The sequence below is a fragment of the Capra hircus genome, chromosome 5 (genome assembly GCF_001704415.2).
Source record: "Capra hircus breed San Clemente chromosome 5, ASM170441v1, whole genome shotgun sequence".
Taxonomy (NCBI): Eukaryota; Metazoa; Chordata; class Mammalia; order Artiodactyla; family Bovidae; genus Capra; species Capra hircus.
This window is the reverse complement of record NC_030812.1, coordinates 107,733,227-107,751,409: the sequence shown is the minus strand read 5'-3', so window position 1 is coordinate 107,751,409 and position 18,183 is coordinate 107,733,227. Positions and strand designations below refer to the sequence as shown.

General features: G+C 58.4%; 1 protein-coding gene across 1 annotated transcript; it reads right to left on the bottom strand.

Moving 5' to 3' along the window:
* Positions 2,097 to 17,959, bottom strand: IL17RA (interleukin 17 receptor A). The gene is made up of 13 exons (XM_018048702.1): positions 17,610 to 17,959; positions 13,173 to 13,197; positions 12,450 to 12,596; positions 11,647 to 11,759; positions 10,445 to 10,571; positions 8,872 to 8,919; positions 8,558 to 8,721; positions 7,553 to 7,636; positions 7,219 to 7,303; positions 6,548 to 6,559; positions 6,239 to 6,340; positions 5,167 to 5,208; positions 2,097 to 4,652 (listed from the first exon to the last, which is right to left on the bottom strand). Exons 1-13 carry the CDS (start codon positions 17,757 to 17,759, stop codon positions 3,256 to 3,258), a joined length of 2,496 nt encoding a protein of 831 aa, XP_017904191.1. The 5' UTR covers positions 17,760 to 17,959; the 3' UTR covers positions 2,097 to 3,255.

Genomic DNA, 18,183 nt, shown 5'->3' with positions numbered 1-18,183 from the left:
GCCTGCAGGAGGTCGCACTGCAGTCAGCAAGGGAATCAGGTCTGAACCACATCCAGTGGCCCTGGGCAGCCTTCAGACTTGGATTCTCCTTTGTCGTCTGGGTCCGGCTAAAAAGCAGGGGCTGGAGCCGCATCCCGGGAGTCCCGCAGGCCCCCAGTCAGGCCCAGGCATACTCTCCTCTCAGGCTGTGGAGAGGAAGGAGCCAGGGCGCTGATTCCCACGAAGATGTGAACAACTGCAACTGACTCTGTTGGGCAGGGCTGGGCATGGCCCTCACTGAGCAGGTCTTTGCAGGAAGGCCCCTCCCTTGTTTACCTGGGAGGGGAGACTGCTCCTGTGGAGTGCAAAGGCCGCAGACAGAAACCACCTTTGTCGTCTGGTTCTGGCTAAAAAGCAGGGGCAGGAGCTGCATCCTGGGAGTCCTGCGGCTGAGCACCTTCTCCCTTCTGCCCGAGGCAAAGAGAAGCAGCAAATGAGTAAAACCCATCACAGCAGGTGTTCAGAGGCCCAGCTCCAGGTGCCGAGAGTGGACATTAAAGTGACGAACAAAAGCCCCTCCAAAACCTGAGCACCTCTGAGGACCTTCCTGAGCAGGAAAGAGAAGCTGGTTCAGAACCAGTGTGGCTTGCTACGTCCAGAGGACCTGTTAGCCATTTCTCACTTTCCTAGAGAAAAAGCTGTGGACATCCGCACGGGTTGTATGGCCAGGGGTCCTCCCGCATCCCTGAGCCCCTTCTGTGCACTCTGCTTGGGGAGGGCCCCGAGGTGTGGGGGTCACAGCCTAGAGGACACTTGTTATCAAAGGGCCTTTCTGGGTGAGGCACGATTTCACTAGCTCAGAATAGTTCACTGGTTCAGAATAGTATGGAAAGCGAGACCTGGCCTTATTCATACCTGATGCTCTTGGCATTTGGGTGATACTTAGACTGAGACCAGTGTGAGGCTGGGGGCTCTAGGGAAGGAGGGGGGACGTGAGTGGAACAAGGGTGGATTACCTGGGGATCTTCCTGACTCCGTTTATATCTGCCGTGTCCACATAGGGACACCCACCGATGGAAAGATTAGTGACTGCCCAGCGATGGGACATTTGGGGTCATGGGGTGATGATTAGGGGGGCTGGGTTTCTTTGGGGAGGAAGAAAAATGTTTCAAAATTGATTATGCTGAAGGTTGCTGAACTCTGAACTCCCCAAAGCCTTGACTTGTACAGGGTCTGTGGTAAACTGTGTGAGCTGTGAATCGTGTCTCAGTGAAGTCGTGAGGAAAGAAAGGGCAGCTGTCATGAGAAAGGGACCTGGTGGATGGTGACAGCTGGGTCGTCTGGTCTCAGGGGCCAGCATAGAAGAAGTCTGAGGTCTGTGGGGAAGGTGGTCCAGGCGGAGAGTGTCTCCCAAGACCAGGCCAGGGACCACAGGGCCGGGACACCCTGCCGCAGGCACCACCTGGCTCACCCACACTCTGCACATTGAGTGCGGGATGACTGGGAGTGGGGGGATCGTCCCAGAGAGCTGCGCGGGCATCTGCACCCAGCGACGCCCACCCAACACCATCGGGGCATGGCGCTCTAGAGGCTGGAGGGTGGGAGGCCTCGGCCCCTCTGCCCTTGTCCTCTTGGCTGCTAGAATGGAACACCCAAGACTGCACAGACCATGAACCGCGGAGACAGAGCTGGGCCTGGAAGTCCAAGGCCAGGGTGCCGGCGGATTCCAGATTCACAGACGGCAGTCTTGCAGTGTCCTTGCATGGGCGCAGGGGGCAGTGTTCTGTAGGAGTTCCTACAAGGGCACTTATCCCATCCATGGGACCCCACTCCATGACCCCCTTCCTCCCAGAAGCCCTCCCCAACGTCATCACACACTGGGGACCAGGTATTAACCAAGGGATGGCGGGGGGCGGGGGGTCATGGACGCCAGCCTGTAGCACTCCCATGCCTGGTCCTTTGGTGCGCGGGGCTGGTGTGGACCTTGCACTGTCCAGGACCTGGGCCTCAACAGCCTGCTGCTACCAGGCACAACCTCACCAGGAGAAAGGCCTCTGCAGCCAGGAGCTTCCCGACCCGTATAGCATGTGAATCGAAGTGACAGCCAGGAACTGTAATCAGAGTTTAAAAAATTTATTCATTCTTTTATCAGTAAGCTCGCTTTCACACACGCACACATGTACACGCGGTATCTGATTTCTCCTTGAATTTCAGAATCCCCTCCTCCTTGCAGGTGCTTGAACCTCCAGTGGAGGACTCAGGTTCAGGCAAAGAGAACCTACAGTGACCCCAGTGCACACAGGGCTGGGGGCTCCTTGTTCTTCTTGAGCCCGGATGCTATAGCCCAGTGCTCAGCCCACAACCCTGGAAGAATCCTTAGCCAAAGCTCTCCCACTGACCGAGGCCACACGTGGGTTCAGGCCCTGCTGAGGCCATCCGGGCTCATTCACTTCTATCCAGTTTTTCTCTGGAAATGACCGGTGTGTCTGATCTACAGCCTCCTCTGCGGGGAACAGGGCATCCTGGTAAAGAAGCCCCGGTCTTTAGCATCAGGGCCTGATGCCCCAACTCCAGCCTGGCCCCCAGGCCTCCCCAAGCTGGGCCCATGGGCTCACCTTCTGCGGCAGGATCAGTTACACACTGCCCCACTGCCCCAGACTCGGAACTCCACCTGCCCTCCACCCCCCACTCCACCCAGGCACCCCTTCGGCCACCACGTCTTGCCCTGTGTGCTGCCCCGACCCTCCCACTAGAGGAGCAGTTCCTTGGCGGTCAGGGCTATACTGGACCCAAGATAAAGGCCGAAGGGAGGAATGGCAGATGGTCTGTCCTTTAGCTCCTGGGAATGGGCCATGGGGTCTTGGGGATGGAAGGTGACCACACGGGGACCTGAAGAAAAGCTAAGGGGACGCAGTCAAGCTGCTGCTGCTAAGTCGCTTCAGTCGTGTCTGACTCTGTGTAACCCCATAGATGGCAGCCCACCAGGCTCCCCTGTCCCTGGGATTCTGCAGGCAAGAACACTGGAGTGGGTTGCCATTTCCTTCTCCAATGCATGCATGCTAAGTCGCTTCAGTCATGTTCGACTCTGTGTGACCCCATAGATGGCAGCCCACCAGGCTCCTCTGTCCCTGGGATTCTGCAGGCAAGAACACTGGAGTGGGTTGCCATTTCCTTCTCCCACAGTCAAGCTGGCTACCTTTAAAAGTACGGCCTCACGGGCGCAAGCCCACACGTGCACACACGCACACATGTGCTCACATGCACACACGTGCTCACTCACCGCCCCAGCTGGGGGAGGGCCTCGCATGGCGGCCCCTCGGGCTCAAGGCCGGGGTTCTTGCTAAGCTCCTGGAAAAAGAGCAGCAGCTGGAGGCTGCGCAGGCTCTCCAGGCCCTGGGGGGACAGCGGTTGCCCCCCGTCCTCCTCCCCGACCCCCTCCCCGTTGTCGTCGTCGTCGTCGTCGGGGGGCTGCGGGGAGCTCCTGGAGATGTAGCCCTGGTCTGACTGCACAGACCGCCGCTGCTCCTCCTCGGGGGGCGTGAGCAGGTCCTGGAGGCTCGGGTTCTGCTTGGGGGGCGGGAGCCGCCCCACGGGGAGGAAGAGGACGCTGTTCCGCCGGGGACCCTGGCCCCCCAACAGCGGGCAGGCCTCTTCTCCCTCCACCAGGGCCAGCCGGCCAGCGCCGCTCCCCACCTCCTGTGGGACGGGCTCCACTACCTGAGCCCGAGGGACCCTGTCCACCGGGACCACCATGGTCTGGAGCGTTGGGGCTGCCGGCTGCCCCGGGGGCCGGGGCTGCGGCTCCAGCCGCGCCAGGCCGCCCCCTTCTTCCCCGGCGAGGAGCAGCTTCACCAGCACGTGGTCCCGGGAGGTGGGCTCCCGCACCAGCGGCTCCTGCCGGACGATCCCTCCTTCGGGCAGCGGCTCCTCCTCGAAGGCCTCCTCGTCCAGGGACGGGAGGTCCAGGCCGTCCGCCGAGCGGAGGTTCTCCAGTTCGAACCAGTCCGGGCGCTCGGCCTGCCAGCGACGGAAGCGCTGCACTGCCTCGCAGAGCTGCCGGCCGCTGGGGCTCTGCAGGTAGTTCTGGGCCGCGAGCGCCCCCACGCGGTGCATGCGGCCCGGCTCGAACATCTCCAGGTCCTGGATGCGGAAGTAGACCTCCTCGAACCGGTCCATGAGCTCATAGCGGGAGGTGATGTTGAACAGGTCGGGCACGTCCGCCTCGCAGCTGATGTCGCTGAAGTAGCAGACGATGTAGGTGCCGAAGCAGGCCGGCCTCTTGAAGTCCGGCAGGATCATGTTCATGGCCGCCGTGAACAGGTCCCCCGCCGGCTGCCCGCGGTCGCAGCGGAGCTGCACGGCGGCGGCGTCCTCCCAGCCAAGCATCGCCTGCCACTTGGCCCGGGTGCCTCGGGAGCACAGGACGACGATCTTGGAGTTGCTGTCTGCCACTTCCTGCTTCTGGCGCCCCACCCAGGTCATGACCCCTACCTCTGAGATGGCCTGCTCCTCCAGCAGGTCCAGGGCCACTTCGGTGCCACACACGGTGAGCAGAAATTGGGCGAACTTGAGGACCACGTCCACATAGAGGGGGTGGTCGGCGGAGTAGACGATCCAGACCTTTCTGGGCTTCAGGGGCGGGGGGCTCAGGCTGGTGGCAGCGGGCAGGATCTCTGGGGGAAACAAGGAAACCAGGGTGTGGTTTCAGGCGTTTCAGTGCTGACCACACATCACAGGCCTGGCCTGCCGGTGAGGGACAGGAAACAGGCTGAGCTTGGCTCCCGAGCCCAAGAAATGGAGCTGAGACCCCAGAAGATGCCCGAGTCGGCTGCCAGGCCTCACTGGCTGCCTGCAAAATAGTCTGTGCCTTTAGGGAAAAGAGTGTCTCTCACTTTCCTCCCTGGCCTGCAGCCTGCACGTTAGTTAGAATTATCTTTTCTTCAAGACACCAAGGCCTATCTCTGGCATGGACACAGTTGCTCACTAGGGGCCCTGACCTTCCCTTCTTGTTCAGGGATTAGCTGTGGGCCCAGTCCCCCTGCTTTGTGAGGTCCCTCCGCTCGGGGCTGGAGGTGGGTCCCTGGCAGGTGACATCTCCCGAGGGACAGGAACTGACCTGGGAGCTCCTCCAGGCCAGTGTGAACAGCCTCCCCCTAAAGCCAGGCCGCCCAAACCAGAAGTGCCCACCTGTGTCTTTGGTGCCATCTTCATGTTTTCCTTGACGGAACCCTGAAAGGAAAGGCAAGGCCAGGACTGCTCCAGAAGTGTCTGTGCAGGCGGCACAGGTTTTACAAGGCTGTCTCCCGACCCGGGAGGGGCCGAGGAGCACCTCCTAGCTGCTCTGGGCCTTGGTGGGGAGACCAAGTCTCCCACGACCGCTGTGTGACCTGGGGGAGGTATCGATGTCTCTGAAGCTTGGTTTCTTCCTCTGTGAAATGGGTCCGTGGGTTAAGTGCCCGGCTCATCCAACATACCCACCACCTGGGTCACAAGTATTTGGCACCACTGACTGGGCTAGGGCCCCCAGAATGGTGCCTAGGAGGTTATAACCTGAGTGGCTGCCCCCAAACAGACTCCCCTTTCAGGGAAAGCCCGTCCCCAAGACCTGTCCTTGCAGGAGGCACAAGCCTTCCGAGACGTCTCCGGAAGTGGCGCCCCTGGCCCCTTTGCGGCCTCCTTGTATTCTGAAGGTGATGCAGGGAATCAACGTCCTTAAGTGACCTTCCCCCCTGGACCCAGTGAGGGATCCCATGGTGTGGGGCTGACTCTCTGGAGCCACACAGAGGCCAAGGAGGGCTTTTGGCACCTGACTTCAACTCCCACCTTTGGGCTGCTCCCCAGAACCATGAGGTCCTTCTCTTGCCCCAAGGAGTGGGCCCTTTGGGAAAATGTCAGATGTGTGGCCCAAGAACAGCCTCCCAACCCTCCCAGGGACCCTCTTTGGAACGACGCTCTCGACAGGCCTCACGCCTGGCTTGGTGACCTTCCCCTGCACGAATCGTGGTCACAGAGGGTATGGCCACTCAGATCAGGTTCATGGAGGGGCAGGGAGAGGCCAACCCCCACCCCAGAGACCCATGTTCCCTCCTGCTTGGAACGTGACCAGAATAGGCCTGGGGTGGGGGACTGATGCTTCTTAAAAGCCTGCAGGGCTCGGGGTGCGGGGTCCTGAGAACAGACTTAGGGCTGGCGTGGGAAGGGTCTGGGAAGAGGGAGGGGCAGAGCAGAAATCCCAGGTGGGCTGTAGCCCCGCTCTTACCTGGTAGCCTCCAGGTCATGCAGAGGATCAGCAGGATGACAGAGCCCACCAGTAGGATGGAGAGGCCTGTGATGAACGCAGACACCCACAGAGGCGTGTGGTCTGTGGCGGGAGGGTGGTGTGAGTGGTGTGACACCCTGGGGCCCCGCCCACTGCCCACCCTGGGAGTCCTCTCTGCTGTGCCAGCCCTGGGGACCCGCCCACTGCCCACCCCGGGCTGCTCCTCGTGCAGCCTGACCCCACACCAGGCTAGGCAGGGACCTCTCCGTGGCCCTTGAGGTGTCTCAGCCTGGAAAGAGTCAGCCTCACCTTCAGCGGCATCTGCAAGGAGAACAGGGACAGACTTTCAGTTGTCAGCAGTGATAGTGCACAGTACATAGTGCACACTTGGTCCATAGTATATAGTACCCAGAACCATGTAATACTTAGTACACAGTACATAGTGCACAGTAAAATATACTTAGTACTATATAGTACACAGTATCTATACTACAGTGCATAGTACCCAGTACTTAGTACACAGCACACAGTACTATAGTGCATACTGCCCAGCACATAGAGCTTAGCACTTAGTACACAGTACCAATACTATAGTGAACAGTGCACAGTACTATAGTGTGTAGTACCTAGTACACAGCACTAGTCAGATAGTACTATGACTCAGAGTTTGTGAGAACTAAAAGCAGACGTGTTAGAGCACTTTGCTCACTCAGTACATGGTGTTAACTGTAACTGTGACAATAAAGAATCCCCAATTTTCCAGTCACATAAATTGAAGATCATAAAGGCTCGGTGCTTTTCCCGAGGTCACACAGCTAACAAAAGTCAGCGAGGAGTCCAAGCTGGAGTCTCTCTCTAAGGTTGCACGACACAGGCCTGGACAACTGCCCCTTCCCCCCCGACCAGGTCATGGTGCAGTCTGGGCTGCTGACCTTCGCCCACCCTGCTTCCCCGTGGCCCCTGGCAGCCGCGTGTCCCACCTGGGGTGTGCGAAACCTCCGGGCAGGCCACGGACACCGAGTGTCGGAGGCAGTCGTTGAGGCAGCTGCTGAAGAAGGGCTGGATCTGTGAGGCAGAGCGTGGGGGAGAGGCTGGGGGCTCACAGGCCCGCCAGGAACCCGCCAGCCTCTCCAGGACGTCTCCATGGCTGCTGAGCAGGCGTCCCGCCAGCGGGAGCAGGCAGAGGACCCTGCCTGGCTGAGGCTGGTGTCTGGGCAGGAAATCCCCAGGTAGCGGTGCTGGGTCCAGGGGGCGCATGACCCCCCCTAGCTGCCTACCTGCCCTTCGCCCACCCCATCCCACCCTGCTCCCCACCTGCACGTGGTGGCGGCAGCACCAGCTGGAGTCCCGCAGGGTGACCGTGATGTGGCAGCGCTGCGGGGCGGCTTCCTGTGCGGGCTGCAGGGCGGAGGGACGGTGAGGCCCCGGCCCTGGCTGGGATGCGCCCCGGGGGCCCCCTCCCTGGGGAGAGGGGCTGCAGGTCCGGCTCCAGGAGGAGCAGCCATCCCCAGGACTGCATCCCCAGGACCGCATCAGACGCCCCGGCCACCGGGGACCAAGGTGTAGATGCAGGTGTCCAGCAGCGGCCCCACCCTGGCTCTGTCTTGCTGCCTCACCTTGACCCCCCACCTTGTCCTCATGTGCACATTGTACAGTCTTCGAATCCTCTTTGCAATCATGAAATTAACAAATCAAAAAGAGGACCAGGAGTATGTCGGGGAGGGGAGGACAGAGGGCTGAATGCACAGGGCAGAGACAGGGCTCCTGTCAGCTGCAAGAGCAACTACATACCAGCCACACACCCACCTCACACCAGCCACTCTCCAAGCGCACACCAGCCACATGCCAGGCACACACCAGCCACATATCAACTACACACCAGCCACACACCCACCTCACACCAGCCACTCTCCAAGCGCACACCAGCCACATGCCAGGCACATACCAGCCACATATCAACTACACACCAGCCACACACCCACCTCACACCAGCCACTCTCCAAGCACACACCAGCCACATGCCAGGCACATACCAGCCACATATCAACTACACACCAGCCACACACCCACCTCACACCAGCCACTCTCCAAGCGCACACCAGCCACATGCCAGGCACACACCAGCCACATATCAACTACACACCAGCCACACACCCACCTCACACCAGCCACTCTCCAAGTGCACACCAGCCTCAGTCTGCACACACGGGAAGGGAGGTCACATGCTCTAAGCCCAGCCTGAGCGCCTGGCCGTCAAGGGTGGAGAGGGTGCTCTGAGCCGGGCTGATGGTTTAGGAAAGCGGCAGAGAGGGCAGTTACCACGGGCATGTCGACAACATGTTGGAAGCAGCTCTGGTTCTCCGCAGGCGGGAAGCTGTGCAGCAGGACCTGGTAACTGGTGGACTCATTCCACGGGGTGAAGCTCAGCCGCAGCTGGTGGGCCTCAAGGGTCTCCACAGTGATGTTGGGGTCCCACAGGCTGCCTATCCCATGGGCACAACGTGACCAGGAGTCAGGAAGGGGGGCGAGCGTGCTTGCACACGTGCATGTGTGCACGTATGTGCACGCTTGTGTGTCTGTGTGCATTGTGTGTGACCCAAGTAAAGCTCCCACATGGTTGCCCCCATGGTTACCTGAGCTCACGCATGGCGTGGTGTCCTTCATCCTGGGGTCCTTGCAGTCTGTGGACCGGGAAGAAGTGCAACCGTCAGCCCCTGCCTTGGAGAGCTTGTCTTACACAACCTCCAACACCAGAGGTAACAACTGTCTGCTTTCTGGGAGGCTGTCCAAGGGCGGCCCCTTCAGAGGAGCCCCAGGATGGATGCTGTCATGGGTCAGAGGCCCTAGGCCTGGGGCTGCCCTGGCCACCTTACCACTCATCCTTCCAGAAACTTCCAGATTCAGGAAGAAGCCCCCTCCCCAGACTTGTTCTTGGACTGAGGGGTCCTGGTCTACTCCTGTTCCCCCTCTCTGGGGGCTTCCTCCCTGGATCTGCTTCTGCCCTTGAGGGGAGATGGGCTTAGTCCCCCTCAGCAAATGGTGACATTTCCCCAACTTCCACGCATGCTCATGGGAGTCTTGGTTCAGCCCCATCTGGGGTGGGCCTGGGAAGCTGCATTTCTGACAAGTTCCCAGGTGATTCCATGGCACTGCCAACCTGGGGACCCTGGGAAGACTGCTCCCCCGGAGACGGCTTCTTGGTCCCCCATTTCCTTGACTGCAGCCTTCTTATTGGTTTAAGAAGATGTGACAGGCGTGAATCACTGTGAGCGACGGGCTGAGTCAGTCCGCTTAAGGGATGGGGGGCTAGGAGGGGGATCGGGGAGTGTCACTCATCTGACAAATACTTATTGAGCCTCCAGTATGTGCCAGGCGCTGTGTGAGGCCTGGGAGATATAGCCAGGAGTGAGACGAAGTCCCTGCCCTCCGGTGATGCCATTCCAGCTGGAGGAGCCATAGAAGGAGACTGTGATATTGTGCCATGGCTACGTCAAGATGCTGGCATGTGTACACGAGTGAATTTGCATGCACGTGCACATCTGTGTATATGCATGGGTGCAGTGTGTGCATGTTTTGTGTGTGCAAGGGGTGCTCCGGCAATGTGGATGGCCTCAGCAAGCATTTCCCAATCGCCTCCCACACGCCGGGCCGTTCACAAGGGTCTGGAGGCTGTCCAGGTGAGTGTAAGGCGCAGGCCCTGTCCTCCAGGGGCTGGGCATTCGGGTGCTCTTAGCTCCAGACAACAAGAAAGGCAGGCCGTGGCAGAGACTCCGGGGAGGACAGAGATGCACCCAGAGGTGCAGATGCATCAAATGCTGTTTTGGAAGATGAGCCTGGCAAGCATCCCAGGAGGAGGGAGCAGGGGAAGAGGGGCTGGTGCCAGATACATGCAGGTGGGACGTGGGAAGAGCGAGGAGCCAGGGCTGGGAGGGGGAGGGGAGTGAGGCCACAGCTCTCTGGGGACGGGCCTGTCTTCCCAACACTTTCTGAGTAGGACATGCCAGACGAAGGACTCGGTTCCCATAGAACTCCCGGGGTCTTGGGCCAACACCAAGTTGGTGCCGCAGAGAACGGACTCCGCCTTAGGGAGTGGAGGCTGCAGCCCCCCACCCAGAAGCCCCAGCCCTGCACCTGTTTGTCCCGTGGGTTCCACAGGCCGACCACAGAGCGAGAGGTGAAGGGCATGCTGGGGGGTGGTGCTCTTACCGGGCACCAGGAAGTTTCTGGATTGGTGGTTTGGGTCCCCGTCAGGGATGGGCTTAGGCAGGTGGTGGACGGTCACCTCGTACTCCTCTCTGGGTTCTACCACGAAGTGGCTGAAGGCAAATCGCCACTAGGAGACAGGAGGAGGGGAGGTCAAACGGTCACAGCTCTTACCTGAGCCCAAAGACCTCCCCACTTGTCCCTGAAGGATTCATCAACACAGGGAGGGAACAACCAGGCCGCAAGCTCCCCAGTCAGAGGCACTGTGTCCCTGTTCTGTGTTTCTTCTGGTCTTCCTGCCTGTTCACAAACACGTTGCTCTGGCCTCATTAGGAGACAGCAGGGCCAAAGGCAAGAGAATGTGGGCGAGTTTGGAGGCACCCCTCCCCCATCAGCCCTCTCCAACTCCAGGGCTGCAGGCCGCTGGGACCCAGGGGCAGCTGAAGACCACTTGTTACGTGGCTCTGCCCCGTGGAAGGGAAAGCAGGGTCTCTGGAGCACGAAAGTATAGTGGGAGGCTACGAGGTTCCCTGTCCAACCCTGGGCCTCACAGCGTTGTTGTTGCTCAAACTTTTTTTGGCCGATGGAGATGAGACGCACTGACTCCAGCTCCCCTGGTGGACCGCTTGGGGTCCCTGGTCCTCCCTGTCCTCCTGGTAGTAGTTTGGGGGTCCTGTCCTCACTAAACACAGCACAGGGGATCTGTCTTTGCTGCTTGTGTTCTGGGAGCTTTGCCTCTGACCACTTGTCAGACATAAACTGGCAGAATTGAGACGAGCCTGCATCAGGATCAACTGGACGGCTTGTCACCACCAACTGCAGCCGTTTGAACACTCCAGCCTCTGGTTCAGGAGGTCTGGGGGGCTACCTGGAACCTGCATTTCTAGCAGTCCCCTGGTGGTGCTGCCAGGCTTGGGATTATACACTGGGAATCAGCGCTTTGACCAAACTAAACACGAACCCATTCTGGCTCCAAGCAGCAGAAGGAACAGAAACTGTGGTGGAAACCACGGCTGCTCTGCGCTGGGCAGAGCCCCTGCGCCTGGAGGAGACCCTGGCTGACGGCAGGCGCTGGCCAAGGAAGCCGCCCTCCCAACAACGAGCCTGGACGTGAGGTGGGGAGGAAGAGCGGGGGCATGCATGTGTGTGTCTGTGTGCACACCACTCCTCGCGGTCACCACCGCCCACCCTGGTGGGACTCTTACCCGCTTGTGATGATGCCTCAGTGTGGTCAGAAACTCAAACCTGACACACAGACGCTCGTTGGTGCTCAGCTGCAGGATGGACAGCTCCGCCCCCTCCAGGTAGAGGACGCTGGCTGGAGGTCGAGGGAGGAGAGAAGCACAGGTGAGACCAAGGATGGCTAGCCGCCGGGGGTGGGGGGGTCATTTCTTGTCTGCTGTGCGGGCCGTCTAACCCACCCCTGCTCCTGCTCCTTCCAGCTCCCTCTGGGCTGGGTTAGCCACTGCCTCTGGACAGCTACCCCTTGCTGGACGGGGCGAAGATGCTTTACCCTGGGCCAAAAGGGAAAGCGTTGCAAATTCGTGGCTAGGCTGCTGGGGACACTGACTATGGGTGTCAGAGGGGGGGTCCTCGACCTTGAGGACGTAGCGAGCCTCAGCAAGGGACTCACCCGGCCATCCACAGGCCTGGGCGCCCTCGTCACCCAGTCTTCCCAGGTGTGCACACTGCCCCGCCCCCAAGAGGCTGAGTTGTTGGAGGGGTGCTGTCAGAAGGGCCAGCCTGCAGTCAGATGGGTCATGACCAGATGTGATGTCCAGGGTGATGAAGATTTGGGGCTGAAGAAAGGTCTTCTGTGGAGGATGGTGGGTTAACATCTAGAACTCTGAAAAAGGACTCACTGCCTGAACTGATGGGTCCTTTCTCTGAACTGGCCCTCGTGTCTGAGCACAGGGCTGGGAGCCCAATTCTGCGTCTGGTGGGAGGACTAGGAGGCCCAGTCTGTGGACCCACCCAGAGGTGGGCAGCACCCCGAATGCCCACTCACCATCTGTCTGCAGCGTCCACTCGATGTGAACCACGGGAAGCAAGTGTCCTTGCTGCGTGTGGGCGAAGCGCAGCTGGGTCTGCACGTTTTTGGGGGATGAGGGGGTGAGGTTCCGAGGGTGGATCCAGCTGTCGTCCAGGCAGGTACCTGGGAGCAGGAGAGGCAGAAATCAGAGGCTTGCGGGCTCTAAGGGACAGAGATGCAGCCCAAAGAGGATGCCTGGTGGGGTCCAGGAGCCTTCACGGTCAGGCCATGACCCCAAGACCAAAACTGGGCTCACAGCTCTTTTGATGCCCTTCGGGGGTCATGGGGAAGCTCTGACGTTACAGGAGAGATGACAAAGCACGCCTGTGGCTTTGAGATGAAGCAGTGGTTGGAAGTGGGAAGGAGACACGGGGCAGCCATAAGAGTTGCTCTGTTTTTATGTGTTGGGTACCTAATGAGCATGGACTCTTGAACGGTGCGCCTCCTCCTTGGATTAAAACACAAAGCAAGGTCCCACCCCAGATATCGCCCACTGCAGGGTGACAGCTCTGGCTAAAGGGTCATACTGCAGAGCCAGGTCGTATTGCGGCGCCCCAGAGAATTCTTCCAAAACCCTGATGACGGGTGCAGCCCTGAGCCTCAGGGGTCCTCCCACTGGGGACTGGGTCCCTCGTCAACTCAGTATGGGGTCAGCACCGCATCAGGGCAACTTGAGAAGAGGAAAAGCAGGTGACTTACTGTTCTTGACTGTGCAGTTCAGCCCCTGCGGAAAAGAGAAGCAGGTAATTACAGCTGAGAAAGAACTCGGATCCGCCAGCCGGGCTCCGGTGTCCCTGGGCTCACACTCAGGAATGAAATGCACGCGCCTTCCCTCTCACTTTTGGGGCCACTCCTGGGGGGACCGTATTCCCCCCCCCCCGTACTCTGCTCTCCTGACAACTGAGGAGATGCGGGGCAAGAAGTGGGCGCAACACATGGCGGAAAGGAACTGCCGTTTTCTCAGTGGCTTTAGGAGCTGGGCGTCACCTGAGCCTCGTTTCCTGCCCTGAGCTCAGGACGCTGGCAGCCAAGCCCAGAGACAAGACCTCCAGAAACAGACTTCCACATCTGAGAGGCCGCGGTCACCACCAGCCTGACCCCTACGTTAAGTCCAGTGATTGATCCACACGGCCTGTTCCACAGGGCATCCAATGAGCTTTTAGAACCTTAGGCTTGAATATTCTCAGACAACCAAAGAGTACCAGATTTGTATGAAAATAGTTAAAAAACCCAGCAACTTACAGAAATGCTCTTGGAGGAAATAAGATAATGCTGGGAGCAGAATAAATTAAAATTATAATGGCCTCAAAGAAATGAGAGGACACTGTATCCATATGACAGGACAGAGTACTATGGAAAAATGAGCAAACAGAAATAAAAACGAACCTTGAAGGGGAGGAAGGTGGGAGAGAGTTTTAAGAGGGAGGGGACATATGTATACCAATGGCTGGTTCATGTTGATATTTGGCAGAAACCAACACAAGATCGTAAAGCAATTATCCTTGAGTTAAAATTAAATAAATTTAATTAAAAAATGAACCATGAAAATAAAAAAAATCCATAGAAAAACTAGGTTATAAAATTCAGGAAATTTCTCCAAATGTAGAACAATATTAAACAGAAATAGAAGAAACAATATGGGAATATCTATTTAAGAGAAATTATTTAATTATTTAAATTATTTAATATTTATTTAAGAGAATATTTATTCAAGAGAAATGATATGAGTGAGTATATTTCCAATTGCACTCATCTCACACGCTAGCAAAGTAATGCTCAAAATTCTCCAAGCCAGATTTCAATAGTACGTGAACCATGAACTCCCAGATGTTCAAGCTGGATTTAGAAAAGGCAGAGGAAACAGAGATCAAATTGCCAACATCCCCTGGATCACAGAAAAAGCAAGAGAGTTCCAGCAAAACATCTACTTCTGCTTTATTGACTATGCCAAAGCCTTTCTGTGTGGATCACAACAAACTGTGGAAAATTCTGAAAGAGACGGGAACATCAGACCACCTTACCTACCTTCTGAGAAATCTGTATGCAGGTCAAGAAGCAACAGTTAGAACTGGACTTGGAACAACTGACTGGTTTCGAATCGGGAAAGGAGTACGTCAAGGCTGTATACTGTCACCCTGCTTATTTAACTTATATGCAGAATACATCATAGGAAATGTTGAGCTGGATGAAGCACAAGCTGGACTCAAGATTGCCAGGAGAAATATTAATAACGTCAGGAACACAGATGACACCATCCTTATGGCAGAACACGAAGAAGAACTAAAGAGCCTCTTGATGAAAGTGAAAGAGCAGAGTGAAAAAGTTGGCTTAAAACTCATCATTCAGAAAACTAAGATCGTGGCATCTCGTCCCACCGCTTCATGGCAAATAGATGGGGAAACAATGGAAACAGTGACAGACTTTATTTTCTTGGACTCCAAAATCACTGCAGATGGTGATTGCAGCCATGAAATGACCATGACCAACACAGACAGCTTATAAAAAGCAGAGACATTCCTTTACCAACAAAGGTCCGTCTAGTCAAGGCCATGGTTTTTCCAGTGGTCATGTATGGATGTGAGAGTTGGACTGTGAAGAAGGCTGAGCACCGAAGAATTGATGCTTTTGAACTGTGGTGTTGGAGAAGACGCTTGAGAGTCCCTTGGACTGCAAGGAGAGCCAACCAGTCCATCCTAAGGGAAACCAGTCCTGAATATTCATTGGAAGGACTGATGCTGAAGCTGAAGCTCCAATACTTTGGCCACCTGATGTGAAGAGCTGACTCATCAGAAAAAAACCCTGATGCTGGGAAAGATTGAAGGCAGGAGGAGAAGGGGATGACAGAGGATGAGATGGTTGGATGGCATCACTGACTCAATGGAAATGAGTTTCAGCAAGCTCTGGGAGATAGTGGAGGATAGGGAAGCCTGACGTGCTGCAGTCCATGGGGTTGCAGAGAGTCAGACAGGACTGAATGATGGAAAAACAACAGGACCAGAACACTGTTTATGAGCTTATGAACAGCACCAAGTTGGACCTCCTGCAGAAACCCAGAGAAGACGCCCACGATGTTGAAGACAGTGTTAGGTGGTAGTGGTCAGTGTTCCCTGAGCTCTCCTGGGCCAGGCATTGCTAGCACTTTGTATGGAGAGCTCATTGAATCTACAATAGCCCTATGAGGTAGGTACCATCACCACCTCACCACTTTATTTTTAAAATTTATTTCTTTTTGGCTGTGCTGGGTCTTTGCTGCTATGCACTGGCTTTCTCCAGCTGCAGTGAGCGGGGGCTACTCTCAGGTTGTGGCAGGCGGGCTTCCCTTGCTGAGGAGCACCAGCTCCCTGGCTAACTCCGAGCAGCTGGCACCAGCTGTGGGTCTCTCTGCCCATTGCTGCCTCTTGGACAGAGCTGGCTGTCATTTACCTGCTCACCCTCCCCTTCCTCTTTTCAGTACACAAACATCTGTCAGCCCCCATGGCCTGTGCTTATGGCCCTGGGCTGTAGGTGGTGAAGTCAGGATGCGAAGCCAGGTCCTCTGAGATCAAGTCACTAAGTGGTGCTCCATCCATGGAAGCGCCAGTGGAGGGACAGAAATCGGGGGCCTCACCCCTCTCTTTTCAGGGGAGCCAGCTGGCAGTGGGGCCCTGGTCTCTGGCCAGGTGTACGGGAGGCAGGTGTAGACAAACTGCCCAGGGTCCCTCTCCAGCCCCTGCTCCCCCGGCATCAAGCCAAGCCCCTGCTCACCCTCGGGCCTTGGCTCAGTGCTTTCCCCCTCCTGGAATGCTCTAGACTCTCTTGGAGGGCTGCCCAAGTGCCCTCTCTGCAGGAAGGCACCGGGGCAGCAGGAGCTTCTCTGTTCCCTGGAACTCCATCGCTCCTGGCTGACAGAGGCTCCTGCTCCAGGCTGACTTCTGTGATTTACCGGCCCAACATCCGTCATCAGCAAGTGTGTCTTTGTTGTTTCAGGACCTTGTATTTTGCAGACAGCCAGCAAAAGGCCATCTAAAAATGAACTGAGTCCCAGAGAGCAGAGTTCCCAAGTAGGACCTGCTGAGTGGGTCTCCTGTGCTGCCCAGGAGTAGGGGGTCACAAGGACCTTTCCCAACATGGTTCATGTTAAAAAAAAAAAGAGATTCTGCTAAACAGTCACTGACATTTCACCCTCTTATGAATCCTCCGAGACATTAGATAGGGAGAAATACCACTTTGGTTGTTCAACATCCTCTGACTCAGATAAGGAGCGTCATGTCTTAGGGTCAGAGGTGAAGGGGAGGGGGCAGAGGAAACCGAGAGGAGCGGCGGGAGAGGGCAGCGCGCGGCCAGCACCGTCTGTCTCTTTTCCCTTAAGACGGGCCTCCACCCCAAGGCCACTACCCGGCGGTGGGTGTGGGTGTGTCGCTTCCTGTGGGCACAGCCGGCAACTGACGGGTGCCTACAGCCCCGCGGGACTCCAGACGCGGGCGGGCGGTGTGGGCCGGAGGGGGCGCCGTCCGGAGGGTCCACGCGGTGCCCAGGGCTCGCCCGGAGGGGTCATCGCGCTGCCCTTACAACTCTCCCAGGAAGCTGCCCCGCAGACCCGGGGCTCGTGCGCCAGGCGCTGCGGCCGCGGGGTCCCCCGGGCGCCGGCTCGCGGGGAGGAGGGCTGGGCTACCGGGGTTGGCACCAGGTCCCGTCCCGCCTCGCCCTCCTCAGGCCCCGCCTCCACTCCGGCCGGCGCGCCTCCCCCAAGTCCTTCCCCAACTGCGAGGCTCCCTCCGGAGGCCGCCGGGACGCCTGCCCAGGTTGTGCAACCCGCGCTACGCGATCTTTCCCAGCAAACTCCGTCTCTTCCCTGGCTCGCACCGCAACTCGCGACGCTCCGCGTGTCCTGCCCAGGGCGGCCTGCTCTTGTGCCCAAGTCTCGGAACCCCCGAAACCCCGCTACTCCAGCCCCTGCCCCCGGCCGCCTGCCGGACCGACAGCATCCTGGGCTAGCCCCACCCTCCACCCCACCCCCCCTCCACCCCACCCCCTCCACCCCCACCCCCACCCCACCCCTCCACCCTCCACCCCACCCCCCCACCCCCCCACCCCCCACCCCCCACCCCCACACCTCCACCCCCCGACCTCCACCCCCCGGGACGGATCCGATCTCACCTCCTGGGAGCACACGGGCGCCGGGTGGTCCAAGAGCCTCAGGGAGGCGAGACCGAGGCCCGGCGGGCGCAGGAGCAGGAGGAAGAGTAGGAGCGACGGCCCCGGCGGGGGCCCGGGAAACACTCGCGCCCAGCGGCGCGGAGCCCCCATGGCCCCGGCCCTTCGCGGAGGGCTCGCGCCCGGGCTGGGGGCGCAGCGAGGGCGCGCCCCAGGGATCCCCTCGGCTGAGTCCCGAGTCGTTCTCCTGCGCCTGCTTCCGGCTTCCAGCCCTGGCAGGGGCGGGCCACGCAGAGGGGAGGGCTCGGCCGGGACAGTCCTTCCGCGTGTCCCTCCCCGACGTGCGTCCCAGGTGCGCCCTCCTCCGGGGCTCCGCCTCGCGCTCCTCCCGGCGTTTCTCCCCAGCTCCTCCCCAGCTCCTCCCGGGCTCCTCCTTGAGCTCCTCCCTGGATCCTCCCCGCGCTCCTCCCGCCCCGCCTGCTCCCTGAACCCTCGTCCAGCTCCTGCGCTCCAGCTCGTCCGACTCCTATATTCCATCTCCGCTCTTACAGTCAGGCCGTAAAACTATTTTAATGTC